This window comes from Lonchura striata, chromosome 7 (assembly GCF_050655825.1).
Source record: "Lonchura striata isolate lonStrDom1 chromosome 7, ASM5065582v1, whole genome shotgun sequence".
NCBI classification, from domain to species: domain Eukaryota; kingdom Metazoa; phylum Chordata; class Aves; order Passeriformes; family Estrildidae; genus Lonchura; species Lonchura striata.
The window spans coordinates 31,904,484-31,928,889 of NC_140709.1; the positions used below are offsets into that span (position 1 = coordinate 31,904,484).

At 39.3% G+C, this 24,406-nt stretch overlaps 1 protein-coding gene across 4 annotated transcripts in view; it reads right to left on the reverse strand.

Annotated features, from left to right (window-relative positions):
• Positions 1-289: 289 nt before the first annotated feature.
• The window catches only part of FAM171B (family with sequence similarity 171 member B), a 38,379-nt gene continuing 14,262 nt past the window's right edge, over positions 290-24,406 (reverse strand). For all 4 annotated transcript variants that reach the window (XM_085584633.1, XM_085584632.1, XM_021540945.4 and 1 more), the window contains 7 exons: positions 16,544-16,777; positions 15,723-15,815; positions 15,279-15,434; positions 13,345-13,512; positions 9,761-9,877; positions 9,119-9,242; positions 290-8,844 (listed from right to left, as the gene is read on the reverse strand). In XM_085584633.1, the coding sequence (XP_085440759.1) occupies positions 7,509-8,844; positions 9,119-9,242; positions 9,761-9,877; positions 13,345-13,512; positions 15,279-15,434; positions 15,723-15,815; positions 16,544-16,777 (2,228 nt within the window). In that variant the 3' untranslated portion in view covers positions 290-7,508. The remainder of the gene's footprint in view (positions 8,845-9,118; positions 9,243-9,760; positions 9,878-13,344; positions 13,513-15,278; positions 15,435-15,722; positions 15,816-16,543; positions 16,778-24,406) is intronic.

The window sequence follows — 24,406 nt, forward strand, 5'->3', positions numbered from 1 at the left end:
AAAAACTTTTTAACCTAGCTCCTTATTCTGCTTATGTGCTTTTGTTTGTTTGCAGGGAAATTTCTCCAAGGTCCAGCTGAAGATCACAATAAGTTTTTCTTCACAAGAAACAGAACGGAGAATGTGACTCTATCAGAATTGGTAACCTGAAGGAGGATGACATTCTTTTGTCATGGGAATTATGGTGATGACAGAAATACATTTAATGATATTTGGAAAGAAAGTGTTGAGGGATGTCACTAAACAACACAGGGCTTCAAAGATAAACAAATAAAATTTCAGGCGTTGATAACTTTTTCCAAGTTTTATTATATTGCATAAGCTGTAACATTTTACAAACCTTAGTTACATTTTCAGCAACAGATACACTGATACTGTAGTAAATACAGAGATGAAAAGACACCTCTGACAAAATATAAAAAGGTAGAAATACTTAAAACCAGGATGCTGAATATCAAGACTGTTTTACACAAACAATATCCATACTAGAGAGTTTTTGAAAATAATTGCGAGGTCATGAAGTGTTTGTTGAATAAGAGGCTCCTGAATTAAAGGTGGTGAGCACAGTCAGTGCCATGATTTCACCTGCCTTGCAACATCCAGAGCCAGGCTTTGTATGAGTAACATGCTCTAATGAGCACTAAAAACTGCCTTTCTACACAGTGACATGTAAAAATAGTACTGTTCTAACGTGGACTGAAGTGCAACAAGTGCTTCAAAGGAAATAAATCAATTACCTGGGTAATAAAGTACCAGGATGTTTTGGGGAGGGAGACTATAGGAATGTTCAGTAAGTCCTAAAACTGACTGAAAAAAATCATTTGGTGAAATAGTTTTCAGGCTGAGAGTGCTAGCATAAGAAATTACAGTTTTGCCCTGCCAGTCTTAAAAAACTTGAAGCTTTTTATTTTTTCAGAACAAAATGAATACTGCTTTTAAAAGAAAACAAAGCTCAGATTCAAGTAATTTAAACCACCTTTCATACAAATTCTTTAACACAAATGTAGCTGCCTACTTTTAGAAGTGTGGCACAAATTAGTACAAATTCCTATAAAAGAATGCTCATCTTTAGCTTCGTAGGCATAGTATTGTGTTTTCATAATACCACTGAATTAAAAAATTAAAAAGCTATTAAAAACAATGCAGGTTAGGCTCCAAATTCAGATAAAAATTGGTTCTAGAAAATAAGAATTATGTACCCATTTCATACAATTTCTGCTGCCACTGACAAGCAAAGTTGGCAGCTGAAGAAAGGACTTCTATCATTTTAATAGTTTATATATAAACATACATTAATTTCATTTTTGAAGTTAATATCCCAGTCAGTTTCATACCTGTAAATCCAGTGACTTCAAGATGCTTGCACTTGACACACAAAGTTGAATCAGATCCCGTGTGAGCATTTTTAAAAGACACTACTGTTCAGATTGCTAGAGATATATTTTTTTTAATTTCTTTTCAAACATAAAATACAAAAACTAGGTTTTACAACAACTACCATCATCATCAACATGCAAAAGTCAGTATTCCAACATAAAAAAAACACTACATCTGCCTCTTAAAATATTATAAAAGCTATATAATTGTATGAATTCAGGGCGTTTTGGCTAACAGAAAATAAAAACATAATGTGCTTTTCAGATAGTCAGGTGTCCCACTGATAAAATAAGTCTGATGAAACAAAGGCACTTCAGCAGGCTAATTTATCTCCAGATTTTCCTAATGTAAAGCACTAGACAACAGATGTAGTGCACTGCCTTTTCATTTGCACAGTGTTTGATCAGAAGTGTTGTGAAACTTCATCACTTTTTAACTAACAAGACTTTATACTGGTGCCTATTCATTTCATCCTCTTTGGTACAAATTACTGCATAAAAACAAATGAGACAACTAAACATTCCTACATCCTGGATTATTTTTGGTGCATCACCTCTAGCTTTATGGTGGTAAGTAATGTCCCTAATCAACACATAATTTTTACTTTCAGGTTTGTAATACCAGAGCTCTATTTTCTGATTGCACTATAAGGACTTCTTTTCTCTTAATCAAATGTGCTTTGTAAGTGGTTCTCCCACCCTTTATTTTTCATTTATAATATCTAGCATTTGGTAACAATCTAAAAATTACTGTCAATGAGCTTGCACTTAAAACTATACGTACATAAATAAAGGTTTTCTTTGCAAAAGCTGACAGTTCAAGAAGTGCCTTGTGAAGAACGGAGACATAAGTCTTGCAAACATTTGTGTTCTTCAGAAAGAATTGATTCCACCAAAGCACAAACACGTATCAGTTTGCAAACTAGCATCAGAAAGAAGCAGTACCCTTTCCAATTTTCCCTGTTCGTTCCCCGCTCCTTAGAAGAGGCTCACAGACATTTCCTCCTTATTCTCAAGGTAAGCAACCTCCAGATTCAAAGAAGTGAAAACATCTGAATGTTTCCCCAGCCTTTCCAAGAGCTGTGTGCCACGAATCCTTGCTAATTTTTGTATAGGCCTAATTCTGGCACCAGCATTTTAACAGTCTGTTAATGCCACAAAAGGACAACAGGAAAAAAAATATTAAAAAATAAATTCAGTAACTCCTAAAAACTCATGTGTTGAAATCATATAGAGAAATATACAAAACCATTAGTTTGTGACACTTCACTATGACATTCTGTCTTCAAACATTACACATTACATAGAATGTTTTGTGGAATTAAAATTTTTAGAGCTCAGAATAGTCAAACTCTTTTTTAAAATGATATAAAACCAGAAAGAATTCTAATCTCTAGCAGGTAATACAGGTTTTTCCAGCACATAAATTCCAACATACAGCTGGAAAATTAAGACTGAGATAATATATTTTGAAATATTCTGTATGAATATAAATCATAATCATAATTTTAGAGTTGGATTTACAATCCTTTTTCTTTGACAACCAGATACCTAGTCTGCCAGAGAAAGAGAACAACGGAATGCCAAACTTGTTTCCTTTGAACTCATGTAAATAAAGCCATTTATAGTAGTCTGTATTTTTTGATGATGCAAGTAAGTTTGAAAACCTAGGTCTTTTTAGTATATGCAATGAAAAATGCATTTAAAAAATCTGAAATATTACTGTAAGTGACCAAAATTTCAAGTAAAGACATATGGACTTAATATGAATTCCTCAAAACCATTAGCTTGTCAGGGATTTTCTATTATGTTCAACAGAATGCATAATAATCTCTTTTTGAAAAGGGAGCTATCAGAACCAATGCAACTCTGCAAACAGGGCAATATTGAACCTCAAGGGCAGCTTTCAGAAGAAATGTGCATATACAGATTGATTCCTACTAATGTATACAACAAAGCAAAGAATGAAATGGTCAATATCTGAGCCTAGAAAGTCATATTAAAAAATCCAGTACAACGGTACATTTAAAAAAAAAAAGTTCTAGTGAAAATATATTTGATATTGGAGAACAAAATTCCTGTTACCTAGAAAGAGAACCAAAGGCATGCTAATATGACAAGCCATCTTCACACCTGAAATAGATGAATCACTAATTAAACTTCTTTTAGGTTATTGAAGCCAATTTAATTACATACTTATTTGCACACTGTAGTGGTTTGGCCCTGACTAGATGCCAGGCACCCACCAAAGCCACACTTACCAATCCCTTGCACACAGTGGACAGAGGAGAGAAAATCCAATGGAATGTTCCTGAACTGAGGTAAGGAGAGATCACTCACTGAATACTGTCACAGGCAAAACAGACTCACTCATCTTGGGGATATTAACTGAATTTATTACTGTCAAAACCAGAGCAGGATAATGACAAGTGAAATAAATCTTAGAAACACCTTCCCCCCCACCCCTCCCTCCTTCCCAGCTCTACTTCCTCCCTGCAGTGACACAGGCAGACATGAACGGGTCAGTTCTACCACGTGTGTTTCTGAGACAGGAACGGGTCAGTTCCACCACGCGTGGTTTCTGACACAGGTATGGGTCAGTTCCACCACGTGTGGTTTCTGAGACAGGAACGGGTCAGTTCCACCACGCGTGGTTTCTGAGACAGGTATGGGTCAGTTCCACCACGTGTGGTTTCTGAGACAGGAACGGGTCAGTTCCACCACGCGTGGTTTCTGAGACAGGAACGGGTCAGTTCCACCACGCGTGGTTTCTGAGACAGGAACGGGTCAGTTCCACCACGTGTGGTTTCTGAGAAGGGGATGGGTCAGTTCCACCACATGTGGTTTCTGACACAGGTATGGGTCAGTTCCACCACGCGTGGTTTCTGAGACAGGAACGGGTCAGTTCCACCACATGTGGTTTCTGACACAGGTATGGGTCAGTTCCACCATGCATGGTTTCTGAGACAGGGACGGGTCAGTTCCACCACGCGTGGTTTCTGAGACAGGGACGGGTCAGTTCCACCACGTGTGGTTTCTGAGACAGGAACAGGTCAGTTCATCACATGTTTCTGCCACTGCTCAAGGACAGCAGTCCTTCCCCTGCTCCAGCTCAGGGTTCTCCCACAGGAGGTTGCTCTCCATAACCTTCTCCAATTTGAGTCCTTCTCAAGGGCAACAGTTCTCCACAAACTGCTCGAACATGGCTCACTCTTCCAGAGGGTGCAGTCCTTCAGGCACAGCCTGCCTCCAGCATGAGTCCCCCATAGGTACTACCAGGAAACCTCTTGTCTCCACAGGTCCTGCCAGGAGTTTGCCACAGCACAGCTTTCCCATGGGTTCAGAGCCTTGTTCAGGCATCCTCCACAGGCTGCAGGTGGATATCTGCACTCCATGGGTTGCAGGCAGAGTTGCTTCACCATATGTATTGGGTTTGGGTGATCAGGTTTTGATGGTGGGGGGTTCTACATGGGTGAGAAGCTGCCAGAAGATTCCATGATGTCCAGCAGAGCCAATGCCAGCAGCTCCCAGACAGAGCTGCTGCTGACCAAGGCTGGGCCAGTCAGAAATGATGGTGACACCTCTGTGATAATAGATTTGAGAAGGAAAAGAAGTTTTTGTGCAGATGTAATTGTGGCCAGAGAAGAGCAAGGTGAGAACATGTGAGAGGAACAACTCTGCAGACACCAAGGTCAGTGCTGAAGGAGGGGAAGGAGGTGCTCCAGGCAGAGGAACTGATATTCCCACCTGTGATGGTGATGCCCATGGATATTTGGTGTGGCTGAGCTGGAGTCCATTCCCCATAGCAGCCTTCCCAGTGCTGTGCTGACAACACACCAGTGTTTTGGCTGCTACTGCTGGGCAAGGCTGGCACAGCATCAGTGCTGACTCTCAACCTTCCCTGCCAACCAGCAAGCTGGGGGTGGACAAGACCCTAGCAGGGGACACAACTAAGCCAGCTGACCCAAATTAACCAAAGGGATATTCCATACCATCTGACATCAGCTCATAAAAGCTAAGGAAAGGAGGAGGAAGTGGGGGCATTTGTTACTTACTAGGTTTGCCTTCTGGAGCAACTACTACTACATGTGTTGAAACCCTGCTTCCCAGGAAGCAGCCACACATTGCTTGCTGATGAGAAGTGGAGAACAAACCTATTTTTTTCCTTTTTGTGCACACGAAGACTTTTGCTTTTGCCTTAGCAAACTGCTTTATCTCAATCCAGGAGTTGCCTTCCATCTTATTTTCTCTCCCCTGTCCACCTGGGAAAGGGGAACGATAGAGCAGCTTGATGGGCACCTGACATCCAGCCAAGGTCAACCTACCATACACACACCTATCTCAAACTTAATTTGCACTTTCATACTTGTGAACTCAATAGGAACATTTTGTTCATGAAGCAAATGCTCACTATGGACTGATGCATTGCTGGTACCATCCTGGTTACCATCCATATTGTTCTAGAAACAGCACCAAACAACTGACAATCCCAACACAACAGACATATTTCACAGTAATATTTCCTGAGTAAATATTCCCAGAAGCCCAGCTGCATAGGATACTTCCCAACTCTTGAGCGTACTACAAGGCAGACAACTGAGGTCCTTTCACATCACAATTCAAATACAGGCATTGTATGTTTGGGTCTTGGTACAGACCCTTAACCAAGCTCTAAGGGAAATATTTATAAAGCCTTTTAGGATGATTTATAATCAAACTGCCAAAGCCAAAATGCTGGAACTTATTTCATCAGGGAAACAGCCTCAAAACCACAGAAATACATTCTGTTTACTATATGAAGCACATTAAGAGATGCATCCATTTTTCTGTTAGCCAAAGTTGAAATGATCACTTTGACAAGATGAACATTAAAATTAAAGAATATTCTGATGGCCTTTCCTTCCTCTATATATATCTTAGTTACAATTCATGCATTCATGACTTTTGGTAAATTTAACTCTAAGATGAGTCATAAATAGTATTTATATTGCATTGTAGACCAAATTTTTGCAATCTGCTGTCTCATGCTCATAACCTCCCCCCCAACTTTTAAAGCCTGTTTAACTCCTCTGCAAACCTAGACAAAAGCAGCTCAGGCTGGCAAAATGTAGGCACAAAAACCTCAAATGATCTCCCATTGTTTTAAACATAAAACAAAAAGCAACGGTGCCGAGATTTCCTGCTCAAGAAACTCTTTCCAAGGCATAATTTTTCTAATCTTGCACACTTCTTCATCTTGGGCCAAACTCTCACTTAGAAATAGGCAGAGATTCAAGACTATATTCTGGAGCACAGCTGGCCCAACAGCATACAGAAGAGAAGATTTTCACAGACAAAGAAGCCAAAACAAGACACTGGGTTCAGGAGTGGGAGCAGTTCCAAATGCTACCAGAACCAGTCCTTTTCTGCTGGACACGGACCCTTCATAGCCCATTACAGTCTTCAATATCCATGGGCCATAATAAAGCAGAATTAAACAAAGCAGATGGGAAACACCTTAAGATAGTGGAGACCTGCAGTGGCCACACTTGTACACTTCCCCTTCCCCCAGTGTTGTATGGAATTGCACATGGATGGGCACACAGGGAGGGCAGTAATGCTATAGAGCTCTGCTGATAAATCCAGCAGAGCTCATCTGCTGGTGTCATGGGACCAATGGATGAAACATTTGACATTATACAAAGAAGTAGTAACAGCTAGAAAAGTTCACATATAAAATACTGTACAGATGGTCATGTTGATTAGGAACAAGGCTAGGAATGGCTTTAACTAGGCTACCATTGCATTAGCAACAAGTACAAAAAAATTAAATCATGTGCCTACATTTCTCACTGTGCATTCCCAAAAGTGTGTCCAAGAATGACAGGCTAAGTAAAATGTGGGCCTTCCTCATACTGACAGTAAAATTAGGAACTGGAAAAGTTTAATAGTAGCATTTCCCTGTTTTCAATTCACATGGAATATCAATTGCCCAGCTGAAGTTTGGTAACTCAAACTGTATGTTAAAAAATGAAACTTTTCTTGATACTAGAAAACAACATTTCCTTTGTAAACCCAACACTGCAGAATTACAGAAGCAGGCAAGAGATCAACAACCAGCAGGGAGAGCAACAGCACAAAGCACATTGTGTTTTAATTTATAGGAATAAGCGGCCTCTCCTCTCTTTTCTTCCAGATATTGGTTTTGCTATCTCTTTTCATGAGAGGTGGTCTATCCCTTTTTTTAGCAGAAGGGATACCAGATTCATGACTTCCTGGTAGAGATTTTTTCCTTAGACCTTCCTCATTATGTTGTTCTAAGACTGGCCCGGTCCCTCCTTCCATAATGTGTCTCACAGCCTGGTCCTCTGGAGTGCAAACAGTGGTCCCACTTTCACTGCCACTCAGATCCAGATCTTCCAAGTAAAGAATCTTAGAATGTGGCATACTTTTAATGAAAGTTTTCTCTCTCTCCAGTTTCCTGTTAGGATGATGCTCATTCATGTCCACACCAGAGTCCAGACTAGTATCATTACTCTCAGTTTTTTTGCCCTTTTTCAGATCAATGAAAGAATGCCTCACTTGAGCAATTGGCTTTCCATCCAGGGACACAAACCACGCTCGAGGATGTGGAGATGGTTTTCCTTTAGAGAGCTCCAGCAATGTTTGCTCTGAAATCCCTTGAAGCTCGGATGAAAACGGAGCCATTACAACTGCTTCATTCAGTGTCCCAGGAACAGAGACAGATTCCAATAAGCTGTTGGTGTACCGGCCCCAGTTGGATGCTTGGGAAGGCAAGCCCTCTTCACCATCCAGGGCACTGCTCTCATCTCTGCAGGCAGAAGGCTGAGGATGAGAGTGCACTGGCATTTTGGGGAGCGTTTGCATGTAACTGTCACGATTCATGGGTTCCATCAAGGGGCCATACACCAGCTGCCCTTTCCTTGGCAAAGTTGCTGATTTAGCAGGATGCAGTTGCTCTGGGGAGTGGAAAAGGTCTGAGGTTTGAAGAATAGCAATAGGCTGATTGTAAATATGCATTAGATGTTCTGGGATATGGGAAAGCCCATAGATCTCTTCTTTCAGGGAAAGGTACCTGTTTTGGTCTGGAATGTCCCTAGGAGCCTGGGAAATAGTACTGTTACTGTGCTTTGGCTGCTGTAAAAGCCTCACTCCAGCACCAGGCTCCACTGAATGGGCTGAATTTCCTGCCTGACCAGTCTGACAGGACGACTGATACGAAGCATCCTCTGAGTAGATTTTAAAATTGTCTTGTGATTTTCCATCTTCTGTGTCTATGGACAGCCTCCTTTGAGGGCTGTATGAAGAAATCTTCGGTGTATATAACTGTGACTTATCCTCTAGCTTTAAAGACCCTTTGACAGCACTGATGTGATTTATGTGAGTTGTTGACGTTGTCTGGTCTTTTTTTATGACCTCCAGCTTGGTTGAGTTTTTTTCCTTCTTCTGTGTCTGACGACACTTATCCCTATGCAAAAGAGAAGTAAGGTGACTGCAGAACATATTAGGAAATACTGGACTGTTGACCACCAAAGGTGAAGGTTAGACTTTGGTTAAGAAGTTGTAATCTAATTTGACATCACAAACTTAAAATGAAGTTCTGTAACAACTATAATTAAAAAAAAAAAATATTAGGCTACACATTACAGTTTAGCTAAGAAAACAAGTCTTAACCTCAAAAGACTATTTTATCAACCTCAAATTCCACTCATAATGAGCTCGCTGGAACTTCTTTTGCTTACCTGCAGTAACAAAGAAGAACAGCAAAAAATCCAATGATAATGACAACTGTTCCTCCCAGTATGGCCGTAAGGAACACTGTGTGATAGGCTGTTATGTCCTTGGAAACAGCACTGATAATGGATTCTAGATTATCAAACAAAACCAGACAAGCATTAGTTCTTAAAACCAAATTATTTCACTTGATGTGCAGAGCTAATAAACTGAACAGTGCTTTTCCAGTGATTTTGTGTTTCAATGGCATTTTAGTCATCCTTTCCTTTTCACCTTGCTATTTCAACAGGATAGTGAAAATGACACGTTCATCCCAAATACTAAAGGCTTACCATGACATCTACTTCATTCCAGACAAATTATATTTGTATTAATTGTCCAAATTAACTTAGAAAAGTGGTCTACATTTTCTACTTAGCACTCTGCCAGAGAGTGCTATCTGTTTTTGCAATTAGCCGCACTGTTTCTATGACAGATCCCTTCATATGAATTTTCAAAACATGCAAGAAAACCACTGTAAGGACTCGAACAAAAGTTATCCAAGTGGTGAAGCTGCATTTCACTTCTCCCTCCCTGCTGTTAAATGAAGCAATCAAACTGACAGCCTTACATGGGGCACTCAGCAATTGCTTGGCCAGTTGTTGCCATACCTCTTGTTCCAGGCAGTGGAGCTGCTATCCAGTAGCCCAAGTGCTGAGCATTGTATGTCCAAACCAACTGGCCATCCACTTCCTTCACCATTCCTAGCCCACGGTTTACCCAAGCACCTGGGGGGAAAAAAAAAGACAAAACACTGCACATGCCATGCAGGATTCTTCTATACCTCAAACCATCAGCAATTAGGCCATTATCAAAAATGTACAAGGTCACAGGAAAAACTGAAACTTCTGACCTAGCCACTGTTTATTACACAGCTTCTGCCAAACAGGCAAATTTCCTCTCCTGACAATTTAATTGCAAACATCCATCTGCAGCCATTTACTTTGAAACAAAGCATCAACATTACTCACCAGAATTAAACTCAATATGATTCATTTCCGATTAATAATTGTCTTTCATAGATATGCACATAAATAATTTGAGAAAGCCTAGTATACAACCTTCAGCATGCATGAAGGCCAAGACTAAAAAATGAGGGAGCTGGTAACTGATGCATATGAACACAACTTTAACATCAGCTAGCAGAACTCAGTGGGAAAACATTTTAATCTTATTAAACCACTATATGATAAAAAACGTTTGTCTTGGATGCTTCTCTCCTGCTCCCTGCCCCGAGGCTGTAACAGTTCAGTTAGCCCAAGGAAGTGCTATTGTTAGGACACAGAATCCACACCATCTGTTTGGCAATGCAAAGGAAAGGTATTATGGTATGCCAGCTTCTACAATTAATAAAGCATCCATTCAAAGAGAGAGAATTAACTCACTTAAACACGTTTGTTGTGGGTAATTTGTAAATTTCTAAGGACAGAAAACAGCCTCATGTAACCAATCTTCCATATGCAACCTGCAAATACTGAGAGGTAGGGAGAACCACCAGCTTTTTTAAAACACCAATAATCAAAGTATGAAAATAGTATAACTCATGTAAGCTGGAGCTTAAATTAATTTCAATTTTATTTTCTTCCAGGACCCTTCTTTCAGCAAAGGAAAAGCAAGTATCTTCCAACCAGGAGGTAAAGATGAGGATGGACACCTGCTACAGATGAAGGCACACACAGAAAAAATAAAGCATTGGCCTTCTCTAGTGCTTGTGATGGCTGGCAGAGGGGAAAGGCAGCATCAACCACCTAGAGCTCTGAAAGTGCTTTCTCAGCCACCTGAGAAATCTTGTCCAGAGTCAGAAGTAATACCAGCAAACCTTGTATAAAAGGCAAAAATACCTTCTAGGTCTCCAGAAGCTATACAATGTTTGCTGTCCTTTTTAGCAAATTACATCTTCCCCCAATATACTACATAGAAAATACTTGGTATTAAGAAATAATATTAAAATGTGATTCATGAGTAAGCCCATTTTCTCTGTGGTTTACTGCCATTCAAGCAGAAGGATATAATTCTCAATTTAATGTTGAAAGCAAGCTTTCTATTTTTTGTAATTCTATTAAAATCCACAAAGTACTTTTAGCCCTAATGCAGCAAAATATTTCATAAGAAGGAAGCCACACTCAATACAGATGAACAAACTCTGCATTTACAGCAGCTGAGTACAGTTACCAGAGCTCATTTTCCAGGAAGTCTCAGTACTACTCCACTTGGAGTAAGCCCCAGGAGCACTGCACAGGCAGACCTGTGAAAGCAGAAATCTTTTTCCTGCTACATATGGGTCACCCACAGCACAGCACACACAAACCTCTTCCCTTGCCACTATCAGTGCTGACATGGGAGCTCTGATTACCATCATAACACATTTCCCAAGGACTTGAGAGTTAAAAACTGTGTCAGTGCCTTGCTGGGGACATCCCACATGCAGCATCTTGGAGGCCAGAGCCTCATTACTGAGTGCAGCAGGAGCTCTGCATTCAGCTCAGATGGGGGCCTGTTGCTCCTTATGGATGCTCTGCAATGCCTGCTGCAGAGCTGAGATGTTCAGCTGCCCTCAATCACCAGAACCTTGAATAAAACACGCCTTGCTATTACTCAGTTACCTTGGGAAAAAGTCATTTTGCGTGTGTCAGATCACAGGTAAAAAATAAAAGGAAAATACTTCAGAATAAACATCCGGAAAGCAAATACAGTTGCAAATTCTTATTGTTAAGAAAGGAAGAAATGGGATGAAAAAGTACAGGTTAATTTATGCCCCAAAAAAGTTGCTGTCTTTTTTCCCCCATCCTTCTGTCCCTCTCCTCAGCATGCAGCAGTGAACAGTACACCTCAGAGAGCATCCATGACAAACAGCTTGCCTTTATGGAATCTCTGTAAAGTACATCCCATTGGAGAGGAAGAAACAGCTGATTTTACTGGGGTTTGGATCAGCAGGCCATATTCCTAGCTCCTGTTTTACTCCCAAAGCAAACATGCCTATGTAGGGATGCCTAGTAGGACCCTCAACATCCACATAAACACCCTACACTGGTTTGTATTCTAATCTGATCCTGTGCTGCTCCAGTTCTGTCAACTCCTTGTTTAACAACAGCATTGATTTAGCTTTGTTTAGGGAGGTATAAAAGCAGCATGAGCACAGGAGCTAGCAAAAGTGGCTGTGGCAATAAGAAATTTAAACCCTAGATAATATTTTACCACCTCAGACTAAAACCCTCTAAAATGCCATCTCTTTCCACCAGTCTTCTACAGTCTTCTAGTTGTAAAGACAGACTTAATCTTCTATGCCAAAGCTTATCCAGTTTACTTTTTCACCACACAACAGCCTAGACAAATTTTATTAACACATCCTTAATTCAAATCCACATTCTTTAAGTTTTTCCCATTAAGGTGATCAGTTTCTTCCTTGAAAGTGCAAACAACACTTTGTTAGAGCTGGTGTCCCTCTCCTGTACTTCCAAATACTGAAAAAAAGCTTTTTGCCTTCATAAGGAGCAAGATGTGACCTCATTCACTTGCAAGCCTATATATTCAATATATACTCATATTTCAAGTGTGGTGGCGACTGTGAGGTGCAATGCAGGACAATCAGGACACTGATGCACCCACACCTAATACAGGTCATCTAAATGGGTTACATGGACATAGCTCATTACTCCCTCCTGACTAAAATTAGATGTGAAGGGATGACAAAAGGTTTAGAATGACTAATCCCCAGCCTCCTCTTTGCACACTGGAAGAACTATGTTGTTCCCTTGGATAACTCTTATTTCCCCTTCATTTCACTTTCTGAATTGCTTTTGTTAACTGAAGCAGTATCTATTCCAGTTCTAGTGTCAGAGGATCTTTAGAGCTAAACAAAGCATCCTGGTTTGCTTTCTTGTAAGAAGGAATTCACAAAATTACTAGGCTTGAAGTTTAAAATATATGTTCTGTGAACACTCAGCCTCCCATGAAAATAAAAATCCAGTACACTAAATGCAGGCAAGAGGAGTGCTAATGAATTTTACTGAAGCTTTTTGAACTAATGAAAGCAGGGAAATACCTTTGAACAATTCAAGCTAGTCCATTAAAATAAATGACCACCTATTGACCATCACCTCACAGAATAATGCCATCAATCTTCCATGACCCACAGTGCCATGTGCCCAAACCTACAGGCATGAGCTAGAAAGCAAATAACAAATAACCCACTTACCAATTTTCATATCAAATGTCCAGGCAGGTACAGCATCTCCTGATTTTACAGTAGTTGTGGGAAGAGGAAGTGTAACCTGAATGGGACCCTTTATGTTCAGTTCTTTCCCAGCCAAAAGAACATTTACACATATGGCAGCGAGAGGAGTTAATTCCATGCTTTTGAAACCTGAAGGCAAGAAACATCTCATAATTCTCCTTTCACAGTTTATTTTAAAAGAAATAAACAAAGAATTAAGCTACTAAAGGCATCCACATCCAGCTACACAGTCAGCTGCTACCAAATAAAAATTGACATTACTTTTCTTCTGAACTTTTAACAACTTATGATTAAGCCAAAACAGAGTCATTTCTATACCAATGCTATAAGAGAAACACATTTGCAACATCTGGGTTCTATGCTGACCATAGAAATAACCACGAGGCAAAACTTGTTTTGGGGTCAGGGAGGAAGGATTTTTTTCCCTCAGATAATCAGATTACAAAACCCCTAACTGCTGTGAAATACAGATCATACAAGAATTTTGGTATAATCACAATATACATAACATTGAATGAAACTGAAAGCATATTGAACCTCTCCTGTAAGGATTAATTTCCTAATTTGGCAGCCAGAATTAACTGAATAGTTAATCATGAGGCATGTCAAAGCACTCAGAGGAAATGTTGCATTTACAAAGCAGCCTGAAAGTTTCTTTCCTTTGTTTTCCTCTCACTAGTTTGCAAATGCTCCAGAATGCCCAGTGTGACAGGATGGTGAGAGAAGCTGAAACAGAATTACTAAGTAGCAGAAAAATGCTAAATCTATGCAGGCTGTTAGAAGCTGGTTGTGAGAGAACTCCTGGCATATCAGATATCAATTAGCTTCCACCTGCCCTAAGAGGAAGCCTATTCCTTTAGGGGTATATGAATAATTTAAAACACATGCCAGACAGATTGAAGGGAACACTCAAAGAGGATAAACACTGCTTATTCTCCTATGCTTCTTTCCTTCTGCCTTCCATTTAAAGAGGTGAAATACAGATAAGAAAGATTTTAAAATATCTTTGTCAAAATATCAGTATATATGCTGCCTTTAATGGAATGAAAATTAAAGAATAGAGTATGATGACTTTAAATAAGCCATGTAGTGCCCTATTCCTGCACCATGATGAATTTAAAAGCCCCATGGCTTCAGATCCCCTAAGAATAGAAAGAAAAGAACAAAAGAAAGATGGAGCTGCACACAGTACAACCTACAGAGATCACTGTACTTATGCAGATTAAAAAACTATTGGATAGAATGACAAATACTCACAAAATCCAGTGGCATAAGAGCACAGTTACGACTCATGAAACCACTTAGTGCTTCTCCAGTGAAACAGATGCAGAGAAAACATTATTACAGCTGTTCTGTACACACAGGGACCCTTTGGTCCCAAACTTGCCCAGCCTGACTGATTGTGAGCCAAGCAGGAGCTTCCATGCAATCTTTGTGCTGGGTGTAACCCCTAGAACCAATCACTCCAGTGGAAGTGCAAGAACTCCACAGCTAAAGTTAATTGCTGCTGTTTGACTGATTTATTTAGCTTCACCTACTGTACAGCCTGGCTATAATTGCATTTTTAAAGTGTTTGCTAAGCCAGTTCCACAGTCTCATGAAATCCTGATCATAAGTACATATACATACATATAAATGTAAAAAGCAGATTCTGAAGTTGTATTTCAGTGAAGGAAGATATGTTCTCATACTGCACAGACCAAAATAGGTAACACTGATTACTCACCTGATGTGTTTATAGCTCATTCCTGTGGAACAAAGCTTTCTGATCTAATATAATGAAGCAGGTTCAGGGCCTCTTAAATTAAGCATATGTTTTTCTGAAACGCTGTGCACTCATATGCATTGTAATATCATAATCTTTATAAGACATCCTAAGCATCATATTCACATACCTGATTTATTTAGAATAATTCCTGTTGTATACAGAAAGCTGTCCACTTTCAAAAATTGCTCTGGCACTGTCAGGTAGGCTGTAAAATTTGCAAAATGATTTGTTGGAAGCTTCATTAAAGATTTTGGAAACTGAACACTCGGTTGAGATTTGGCATCTGTAAAAGAGTAATATTTTTTCTTAGCCACAGTAAAACAGACAAACAATGTTTTTATTACCCTTCAGAATCCACTTAGCATAACAACGTGTTTCCACCCATTTTCTCCATGATTTTTGCATTTCTAGTCTAGCACTTGTCACAGCCTCTCATACAGCTACATAATTAACAGAAAATCTGGCTTTAAGTAGATAGGTATTATATAAAATGATGCTTAATTTTTTTTCCATGTGGGTGCAGATAACTATCACAGAGTGTTTAGTTACAGTCTGCATGCACAGAACTTACCAGACAGTTTTCCAGTAATTAAGACAGTATCTTCAAACAGCCATATATTAGCTTGACTTTGTGGGAATAATGAGAGCGTCACGGATGAGTATACTGTGGAAAATGATAATATCTGTTATTACACTGTGCAACCAAAAAAACTCCTCCCGGGTCTCCAAATCTAAAGATCTATTGAACAGAGCAGTTAATATACCAGAGAGCATATGAAGACTAAATAAATTACTCCTGTTATCCAGAGCAGCTATTTTAGTGTTTAGGCAGAAAGACCTCTGAATATTTGCTACTGTTTTATACCTTCCATGGATAAACAAGTGACTAGAAAGTCACTAGAAAGTGACTTAAAAGTCTCTTTTTTAAAAAAAATCATGTGCATTTTTAAGATCATGCAGTAGTTAAACAGGAAAACCTATGAGGAAACACTGCTGAAACAGAGCTGTAACAGGTTATATCTGCTTAGAGGACAAAAAGCATTGGCATTCCAAGAATTACTCAGGTCAACAGGATTTTTGTCAGGACCCATTAACAGCTCTTTGCTAACTCTAGGCAAAAAAAAAAAAAAAAAAAAAAATCTAAGAATTCACTGTGTGTCACAACATAACCCACTTAGATTTTAAAAGGCCTATTTTCTGCTTTAGAGTAATCAGAATTTTGACAAGTTTAACAGACCATCCACCCTTAGATCTGCATTGACAGGCACCAGCTCCCTTAACTGACTTTTCTGAGTTGTGTTCAGCTGACAGCAACTACCCAGACAGCTTAGGAGAGAAATTTAATTACTGCCAGATACAGTTTAATAATAGGACTGTAAGACGCTTACGCACTTGGCATCCTCGCAGTCTTCCAAGGCAAAGGTGTCAGCAGGTAGCCATCCTTGTATGAGACAATAGTTAAACTTAATCCTAATTTGTAGGGGACTTTTACCAACACTGCTCCATTGTTCCCAGTAAGAGTGGAATTTGTCAGGGTGTAGTTAACAAACACCTCTACCACTGCTTGTGGCAGGTACTGGTGGCTGATGATGTCATTTACTTGAACTTTCAGGGTGAAAACGGATCCTGTTGACAAAAAAGAAAAACAGGAGGTCATGATGATGCATCACAACTAAGGACCATGGTTTTGTAAAGAAGTCCTGGAGCCTAGGTCTTTGCTATTCATGTAGTGCACAGTGGATCCCTACCTCTGGCCAAAGGCAAGGGTAACCATGCAATTATATACCCCAGAGAAGGGGGAAACAAAAATCCTTAAGACAGGGCACAAAGGTGTCAAAAAGTGTTTATCAAACTCAGCAAATATAATAGCTAACCAGAAAAAAAAAAAAGAAAAAAAATTTGAAATCAAATTACAAAGCAATCTTCCCCTTTTTGTTTAAGCTTGAAGAATGCATCTGTGACAAGGTGAGATTGACTGTGCTCTGCAGTATCACACTGATAACACAGATGGTCTTCTTATCCAACCCTTGGCTTGGGACACACATTTCAAGATGCACCTTGAGATTATAAAAGCAGAGACCCTGATGTTTACAGACTGTGGGACAACACACTTGAATTTACATGTGTAACAATATTATAAATGCATCCAGACACTATTTCAAGCTACCATCTCCCCCCAGACTTGCACTGGGCTACTTTTCACCTTCCTACATTGCAACTTCTAAACAATATTTCTCTACTCTAATTAGAGCATCTGATAGCTTGTGCCATACCCAGTGTCTCACAGAGATCATAATTACAGTGGCTAAAAAGTACGTTGAAAATAATCAATCCACTTGAACAACAGTCTCAAGGTGCTCTGAATCACCACTTCTCTCTCAACCCTGATGGCAAATAAACTATTAGGGAGCCTTTTCACAATATGTGAAAAGGAAAATTCCACATTATTTCCAGAATACAGTTCATTTGTTGTTAGAAATTAAAATATCTACGGATCACTTTTAAAAATACTTTGAATAACAAATTTTCCACTATTTTGGTTACAGATTTACTACTATTCAGTATCACTGCACTGCTTTCTATCCCAAAACTTTCAAATCCATTCATCATGAATATGTATTTCTATTTAGGTCAAATGTCAAGTTAAGTTATTTGAAATGTATCTACCCAAAATCATGCTTCAATTTCACCATGTTATCCCCACTGTAATTGGGATTGACATTGCACCAAGAGATTACTGCCACTGACCTTGATTTAAATAAATAGGTCTTGAGGAGCCCAGTGCAATCCATCAAAAAAATCCAGTATGTGGTGGAGATGCCCTCCAAGTTGGGCCTCTCTGAAGTATTTATTTAGATCTATTGTATGCATGGAGCACATTGTACATTCATGCAAAAAAGTGACCCGCACATAACAAAAACTGACCTCATTTATGTTTACCACATACACAGCAAAAATTTACCAGCTGTGCCAGATTGAGTCTCTGCAATGTTATTAAAAAATCTACATCTCCTTGAAAAAATTGATACATATTTTCAGAAAAATAAATTAAAACAACAAAAAAAACCCAATGGCACGCAAATGTATTTGACAGAATTAATAAAAAATGCACAATAATCCTGGAACAATGCAATCTGTTTTTTTCTTTTCCTTATATAAGATATTTCAAGAATAAAATTGCTTTAAATTACTGTGCTAGAGGGGTTTTAAATCATGTGATAATGGGGAAAAAAATTATGTCATGTCAGCAAATTACAGGCTCCAAACAGTTCCTCCAGGCATTGATCCAGTTACACAGATACCAGCATCATTCCAGTGGCTGCCAAAACTTGAAAAACAGGTCATTTGCCCCTGGCCAATGACTAGTTAAAAGGCTACAGAGGATAGGAAACAGGCTGTGTACAATATTGTTATCCAGTAATCATTTGGAAGTCAGGAGTCTACCATGAAATGGTATTTAAAAGTAAGAAATAGAGTGGTACAAAATGCAAGCCCATGCCAGTAAGAAGGAACACCAGAAATGCCTGTTATAAACTGGTATTTTAACAGCTGGAGTCAAGTTAGGAGAAAAAGAGCCTAGTTTTAACAGCTGAAATCAGTCACAAAAAATTTAAACCCAAAATATACTCAGAAAGACACATTCTTTCAATAATTTCTTACTTTTATTGAGTATTTCCCATTTCCTGCTGACAAAAAGCCTAACAAGAAAACACAGGAGTGAGGGCAAATGCCACAGCCCTCCTGCAGCTGTTGGTAAATTCAGAGGTTGTTCTGTGCAAAACTCTTTCTTCCTCTCATCTCCTCCAGTTACAGCCAGATTAAACCCCACTTTCTTAGAACCTTGGGGTTCAAAAAAACCCCAAAAACCCACAAAAATACTGTAAAGCTCTGCTGTTTTCACTCTCTGATGGTGAGCTGAAGAATATCATGGGTGGGTTTTAGCCATGCTGAATTTTGATTACTTCCTTCTCCCATGGGTATAGAAATTGCCACAGCATTTCCCCAAAGTGATGCTCTGCCTGGAGGGGCGTTGAGCAGATGCCAGGCTGGAAATGGGCTCTGAAATCCCAGTGGGTGCTGAGATAAAGCTCTCCAGTGGCAGCTCTGGAAGAGTCCCCAGCTATGTGACTGTCACATCCAGAGAGGAGTGCTCACTTCATGGCCCTGAACATCCAGACCAACCCCTGCTCTCGGTGCCTTTGGCCTTATTTTTTGTGCTAACACAAGAATCTCCCTGACAAGAGGGAGTTGTGTCCTGCCTGCACTTGGATTTGCTAAAATCTACTCTGCCAACAAGTCACTTTAAACTCCCACACAACTGATTTTGGAGAGACTTTTTAAAATAATTATTCTTTGCACTCCTCAAGAGTAACAGTACAGGAGACATGAGGACACCTCATTATGCCTCCACCCAAATGCTTGTGAAATGATAAGTTAAAAATCCATGTGAAGAAAAGCCAGAATCCAACAGTAACAATTTCCCACATTCACCACAGTTTTGCAGAGCAGTTGTTGCAGGCCAGTTAAAAGCAGGACATGCCCAGGGCCCAGAGCTCAGACTTGGTATGCAGCTCTGGTCCTACATTTCCAACCTTGACACTCCCTGACCAGCTCCCTCCTCACATCCATTTAATGAGCAAATTTATCACTAATTTAATGGTATTCAGTTATTAACAATGTCACAGTAACATCTAAGATACCTAATTTGCAAAGGAAATACTGTCTTTCTTTTTCTTTTTATAAATACCTTAATTTACAAGCCTTTAGGGACAATTTTAAGCCTCAACTATGATGGAAACTGCGGTAGGATACTTAAATCACAATAAAATGCACTGAAAAAAACAATTCAGATAAAAATAATGAATACTTGGTTAGCTTTTTACCAAAACCAAAGCTGAAAACTTACACAATGGATGAACCTTGTGCTTTTTTCTGCTCACTGACACGTGCCAAACACAAGTGGGTCAGCTGTATCTCAGTATTAAACAGATTTGACAGAACTCCTACAATTAGAAGAAAGAACTCAGTCCTCGCTAATTTGATTTGTGCTGCCTCAGAGGACGGGATTCCTCTCTTGGCAGGTCCACTGGAAACGCCAGCTTCTACAGCATTAAAATGCTCTGATAAACCTTCATACAAACGAAGCAGTTATTCAGACAAAGCAAAAAAAAAGGCCTTCTACCACATTTAGCTACCTCAGTCCAGGTCGGTAAAACTGATTTTACTGGATTTACACCTCATTTCTTTGAGAAGAAATATCTAATACCTGGAATTTGGCTTCATATCACTGTCCTAACTCAGAAATTGTATCACAGAATTAAGCCAAAGAACTGTTTGGAATTGCAAGCTGGGAACAAATGTAAAAGTGCAAAAAGTCTCAGTTATGGTCCATGTAATTTGCTCTTCATTCTGCAGACAAGCATGTCATCTGGTTCCCATTTATGTGAGATTTAATTAACATGGTCAAGGCCAGAGCCCTCACAGGCACAAATATGTTCCAAACTACACATATGATTAACTGAGATATGGTGGTGAAAACACACACACAGGGCAATGCCCAGGAAGAATTCCTACACATTCTGCCAGCCCTAAACCCTTTTCCCTATTAATCACCAAGTTCCTGTAGCCAAAGTGGTTCTGCACCTGGAAGGAGGCAGTTACTCTTCTTAAATACATAGAGAACTACCCAGTTAAGCAAAAATCTTATGGGATGAACAGTAAATACAATCAAATTATTCCTTAATTCCTTCCTTCAGAGGGGACTCCTCTCACCCTTGCCCAGAAGTGTTTAAACCCTGGCAGAAAAGGCACACACTGATCTGAGTTCCCTGCTAACCAGGCAGAGAAAACCCAGGCTGTGCCATTTCTTGGTCTCAACTGACTGAACAACCCCTGTTCCCATTTTTTACATTCATAGAACACCATATTTCTTGGCTTAGCACAATTAGGGATATGAAAGGTGCACTGATCTGCAAAGGAAAAATGTGTAATAAGAATAAGGGGTTTACTGCACATCCAATATTGCAATGGTATTGCCACGGGGGGGTGGAAATCAATGAAACACACAATCTAGACAGCCAGCACACATCTGGCTTCAGTAAAAAAAGGTCATACCAAAGCCATCCTCCCAATTGCTACTTCTTAATATTTCCTTAAAACCACAGTAACAGCAGTGAGAAACTAGAAAAGCACAATGGACAAAGCAGAAGCCTCCTTCAGTTCATTGAAAATGCAGGTGCTTGAGGGGCAGCTGTGGCAGCACCTGAGGGCTGGGGGGGATCCAGTGCAGGGCAAGCCCCCTCCCCACAGGCACCATCCATCTGTGGGTACCTTTGCTCTGGAGGCAGGTACAAAGCACTGACACAGGACTGAGCTTGCTGCCTTGCACAGTGCATTAAACTGACAGAATAGGTGACCCCTAAACTCCCAGAACTGTTTTATTGGGAGAGTTATTGTCAGGCTCTGGGGTGAGCTCTCTGGCTGGTTTTCAATTAGGCTTCTCATAGCTATCAAATAACCTGCAAATCTAATTAATGACCACTACAGCCAAATGCAGGCTTCATTTGTTAGCTATCAGTGTTCTTTTATCCTGTCATACTCCATGCAGTAATTTATAGACCCTAGTACAAATGGGAATATACATGTATAATAATCTTTTTAAACTCTGCACAAATCATTCTATCTATTCCGAACTGGTATCAGAATATCTCATTTAGAAACTAATTACGTGATTCTTTATAAGGATGTTTTATGTGCTACTCCTCTGATTTAAAACAGAAGCAGAAAATGAATAGCAGGACATTATTTTTCCTCCCTAAAATGAAACAGGAACACTGCTAAAATAAAAAATACACTGCAAGTGTTTTGGTCTGTGCAATTTTCACTTTGTCTTCATTAATTAGTTGTAAGTACAATCTACATACTTCATTTTCAACAACTTATAACTGAATTGAGAAGCAAAGAAGTTCATATTGTTCACAAAAGGTCTGAGATAATTCAGCAAATACCTAATCAGCTGTAAAAATCATGAAAAGAGAACCTTAGATAAGAACAACACACACTTAGCACAACAGATACAATCATTGCATCTGGCTGCAAAAAGAAAATACTTGGAAGTTGACAACTACTGACAGTCTCACTCTTGCACTTAGCAGGAGGTCAAGTTTGCACAACCCTCTCCAGAATCACTCTGGGAGTTAAAACTTTCCAGCCAGGAACTCAACACTAACCCCAAAGTGATGGGTGAAGAACATAAGGACAGACATAGACTGCAGCAATTGCTAAAAATTGCCTTATTTAGGTTGATCTTTAAGCAAAGTGGCAGCATTATGGCTCTAATTTTAAAGCAAGATGAGGCTGCACCTTGAAATGCCCTTTGGAGAAAAGATATTGATGTTTTAGTGCTTTTAGACAATACAGATACCATAAAAGATATTTTTAAACAAACTGAAGCACAGAGGTGATCAGCATTGGCTGCATTTGCATATAAACAGCCAATCCATATTATCTATACAGAACAATTCTGTAGCTCTGCACTCCCTTAAAATATTTTAATGCAGAATCAAACTTTAGGATGTATATTTAACAAAAGCTTTGCCAAACATCTTTGCACTGACACAGAACACATTACCAATTTCCAAGGACAAAGCAGCAAAACAGGGTCTAGGAAAGTAGGACACCACAGTATTCCCACTGCCCTATTTCTGGTCAACCAATTTCCACAGAAGGCATCTACAAAATCTCAATTATGAGGGAGCAAAAGGTAGATCCTGGGGGGAACAGGCAGTCCCTTTTACACAGAGAAAGGCTGTTACAGTCATTTTTATTGTAGGAGGCAGTTTAACCCAATCTAGTCAGATCTAGCTGCTTCCACCAGGCTCCTGCTTCACAGTCAAGAAAAAGTGTAACAGATTAGAAATTTTAATGGTCACACATCAGGCTATTCAAGTGATCTTTTGCTGAAAAAACACCCAATTACATTCTAACTCAGAGTTTTTCAAACAAATTCTTTTATATTTGCTTCAAATAATGCTTCATTTCAGATACAGAGAAACACTTCCTTATTTCACTTTATTTCTCTGATGAGAATATCATAGCATAGCTGTGATAGACAGGTGTAGCCCACAGTGCCAGAATTATCAGGCATCTGTACATGGGTTAATGGAAATATTTACTAGGAGCTCATTCATGTCAATACATTAATCATTTCAGCACACACTACAGTATTCAGGTGGCCCTTCTTCCCACCTTTTTGGGAAAATTAAAAATAGAGCATAAGAACATCTTTCACAAACTATTCTGACTCTGCACTGCCACATCAAGGAGGGGCTGCCTCTCTTGAAACAAGTGGATGCTTTTGCTCTTAAGAGCTGAACAAAACAATGCAGGAAGAGATGTAAACCCCACAGTCTGCTGTCATCTCAAACAAAAATACACCAGCTTTCTGCTCATTCACTGTGCTCTGGAAACTCTCTTTCCCACTTTCTATTTCCCCTTGCCTTTATTGTGTCTTCTTCCCTTTGCAGAGCTCTGCTCAGTCTCCTTCCTCCACAATTCCATGCACCCTGGAGTCATCTCTGTGATGAGGAGTCCCTGTAATATTTTAGCCAGTGAGATCACCGATTATGAAAAAACTCTTCTGAAGATGAGGTTTTCTGAAAGCCTCACACTAAAAAGAGAGGTGAATTTATTATGTGAAATTAAATGCATTGAATCAAACCCATCAGGATGAGCACTTTAAAGGGACACTTCTAATCTAGCAGACTGAAAAACTGGCAGGGATTTGCCTCTGGGAAATTAGCATGATACAGAGAAAACTTCAAGGTTCTAAGTAAATTAGTAGGTGGAAGACTAGTTATTTAATTAGTTCACAACAGACCCCAAATGCAGCTTCATATGATAATAAAACTGTATCAGACAGTATGAAGAAGCTGATTGCCTGCTAACACACTGGAGCAAGTGTTATGTATTTTACAGACAAAAACAAAGCCTTTTTCCCTTCTTAAAAGGATTTTGATAGGAAAAAAAAGTAAATAAAAAAACCCAACACACCAGCAAAATAGAATGTTTATGTGAGTCATACCTTGTCCATTTTTCCCAGCCAAAGCATTCACTTTTTATATATAGAATTAACAGTGCATTTTCCTGATGTTTTCACAAAAAAAAAGGTTTTAGTTTTATTTATTTACTGACAACAATTTTGTTTCACTTAAGCAGAATTTTTTTTTTTTCACTTTAACATAATTATTTTTCTTT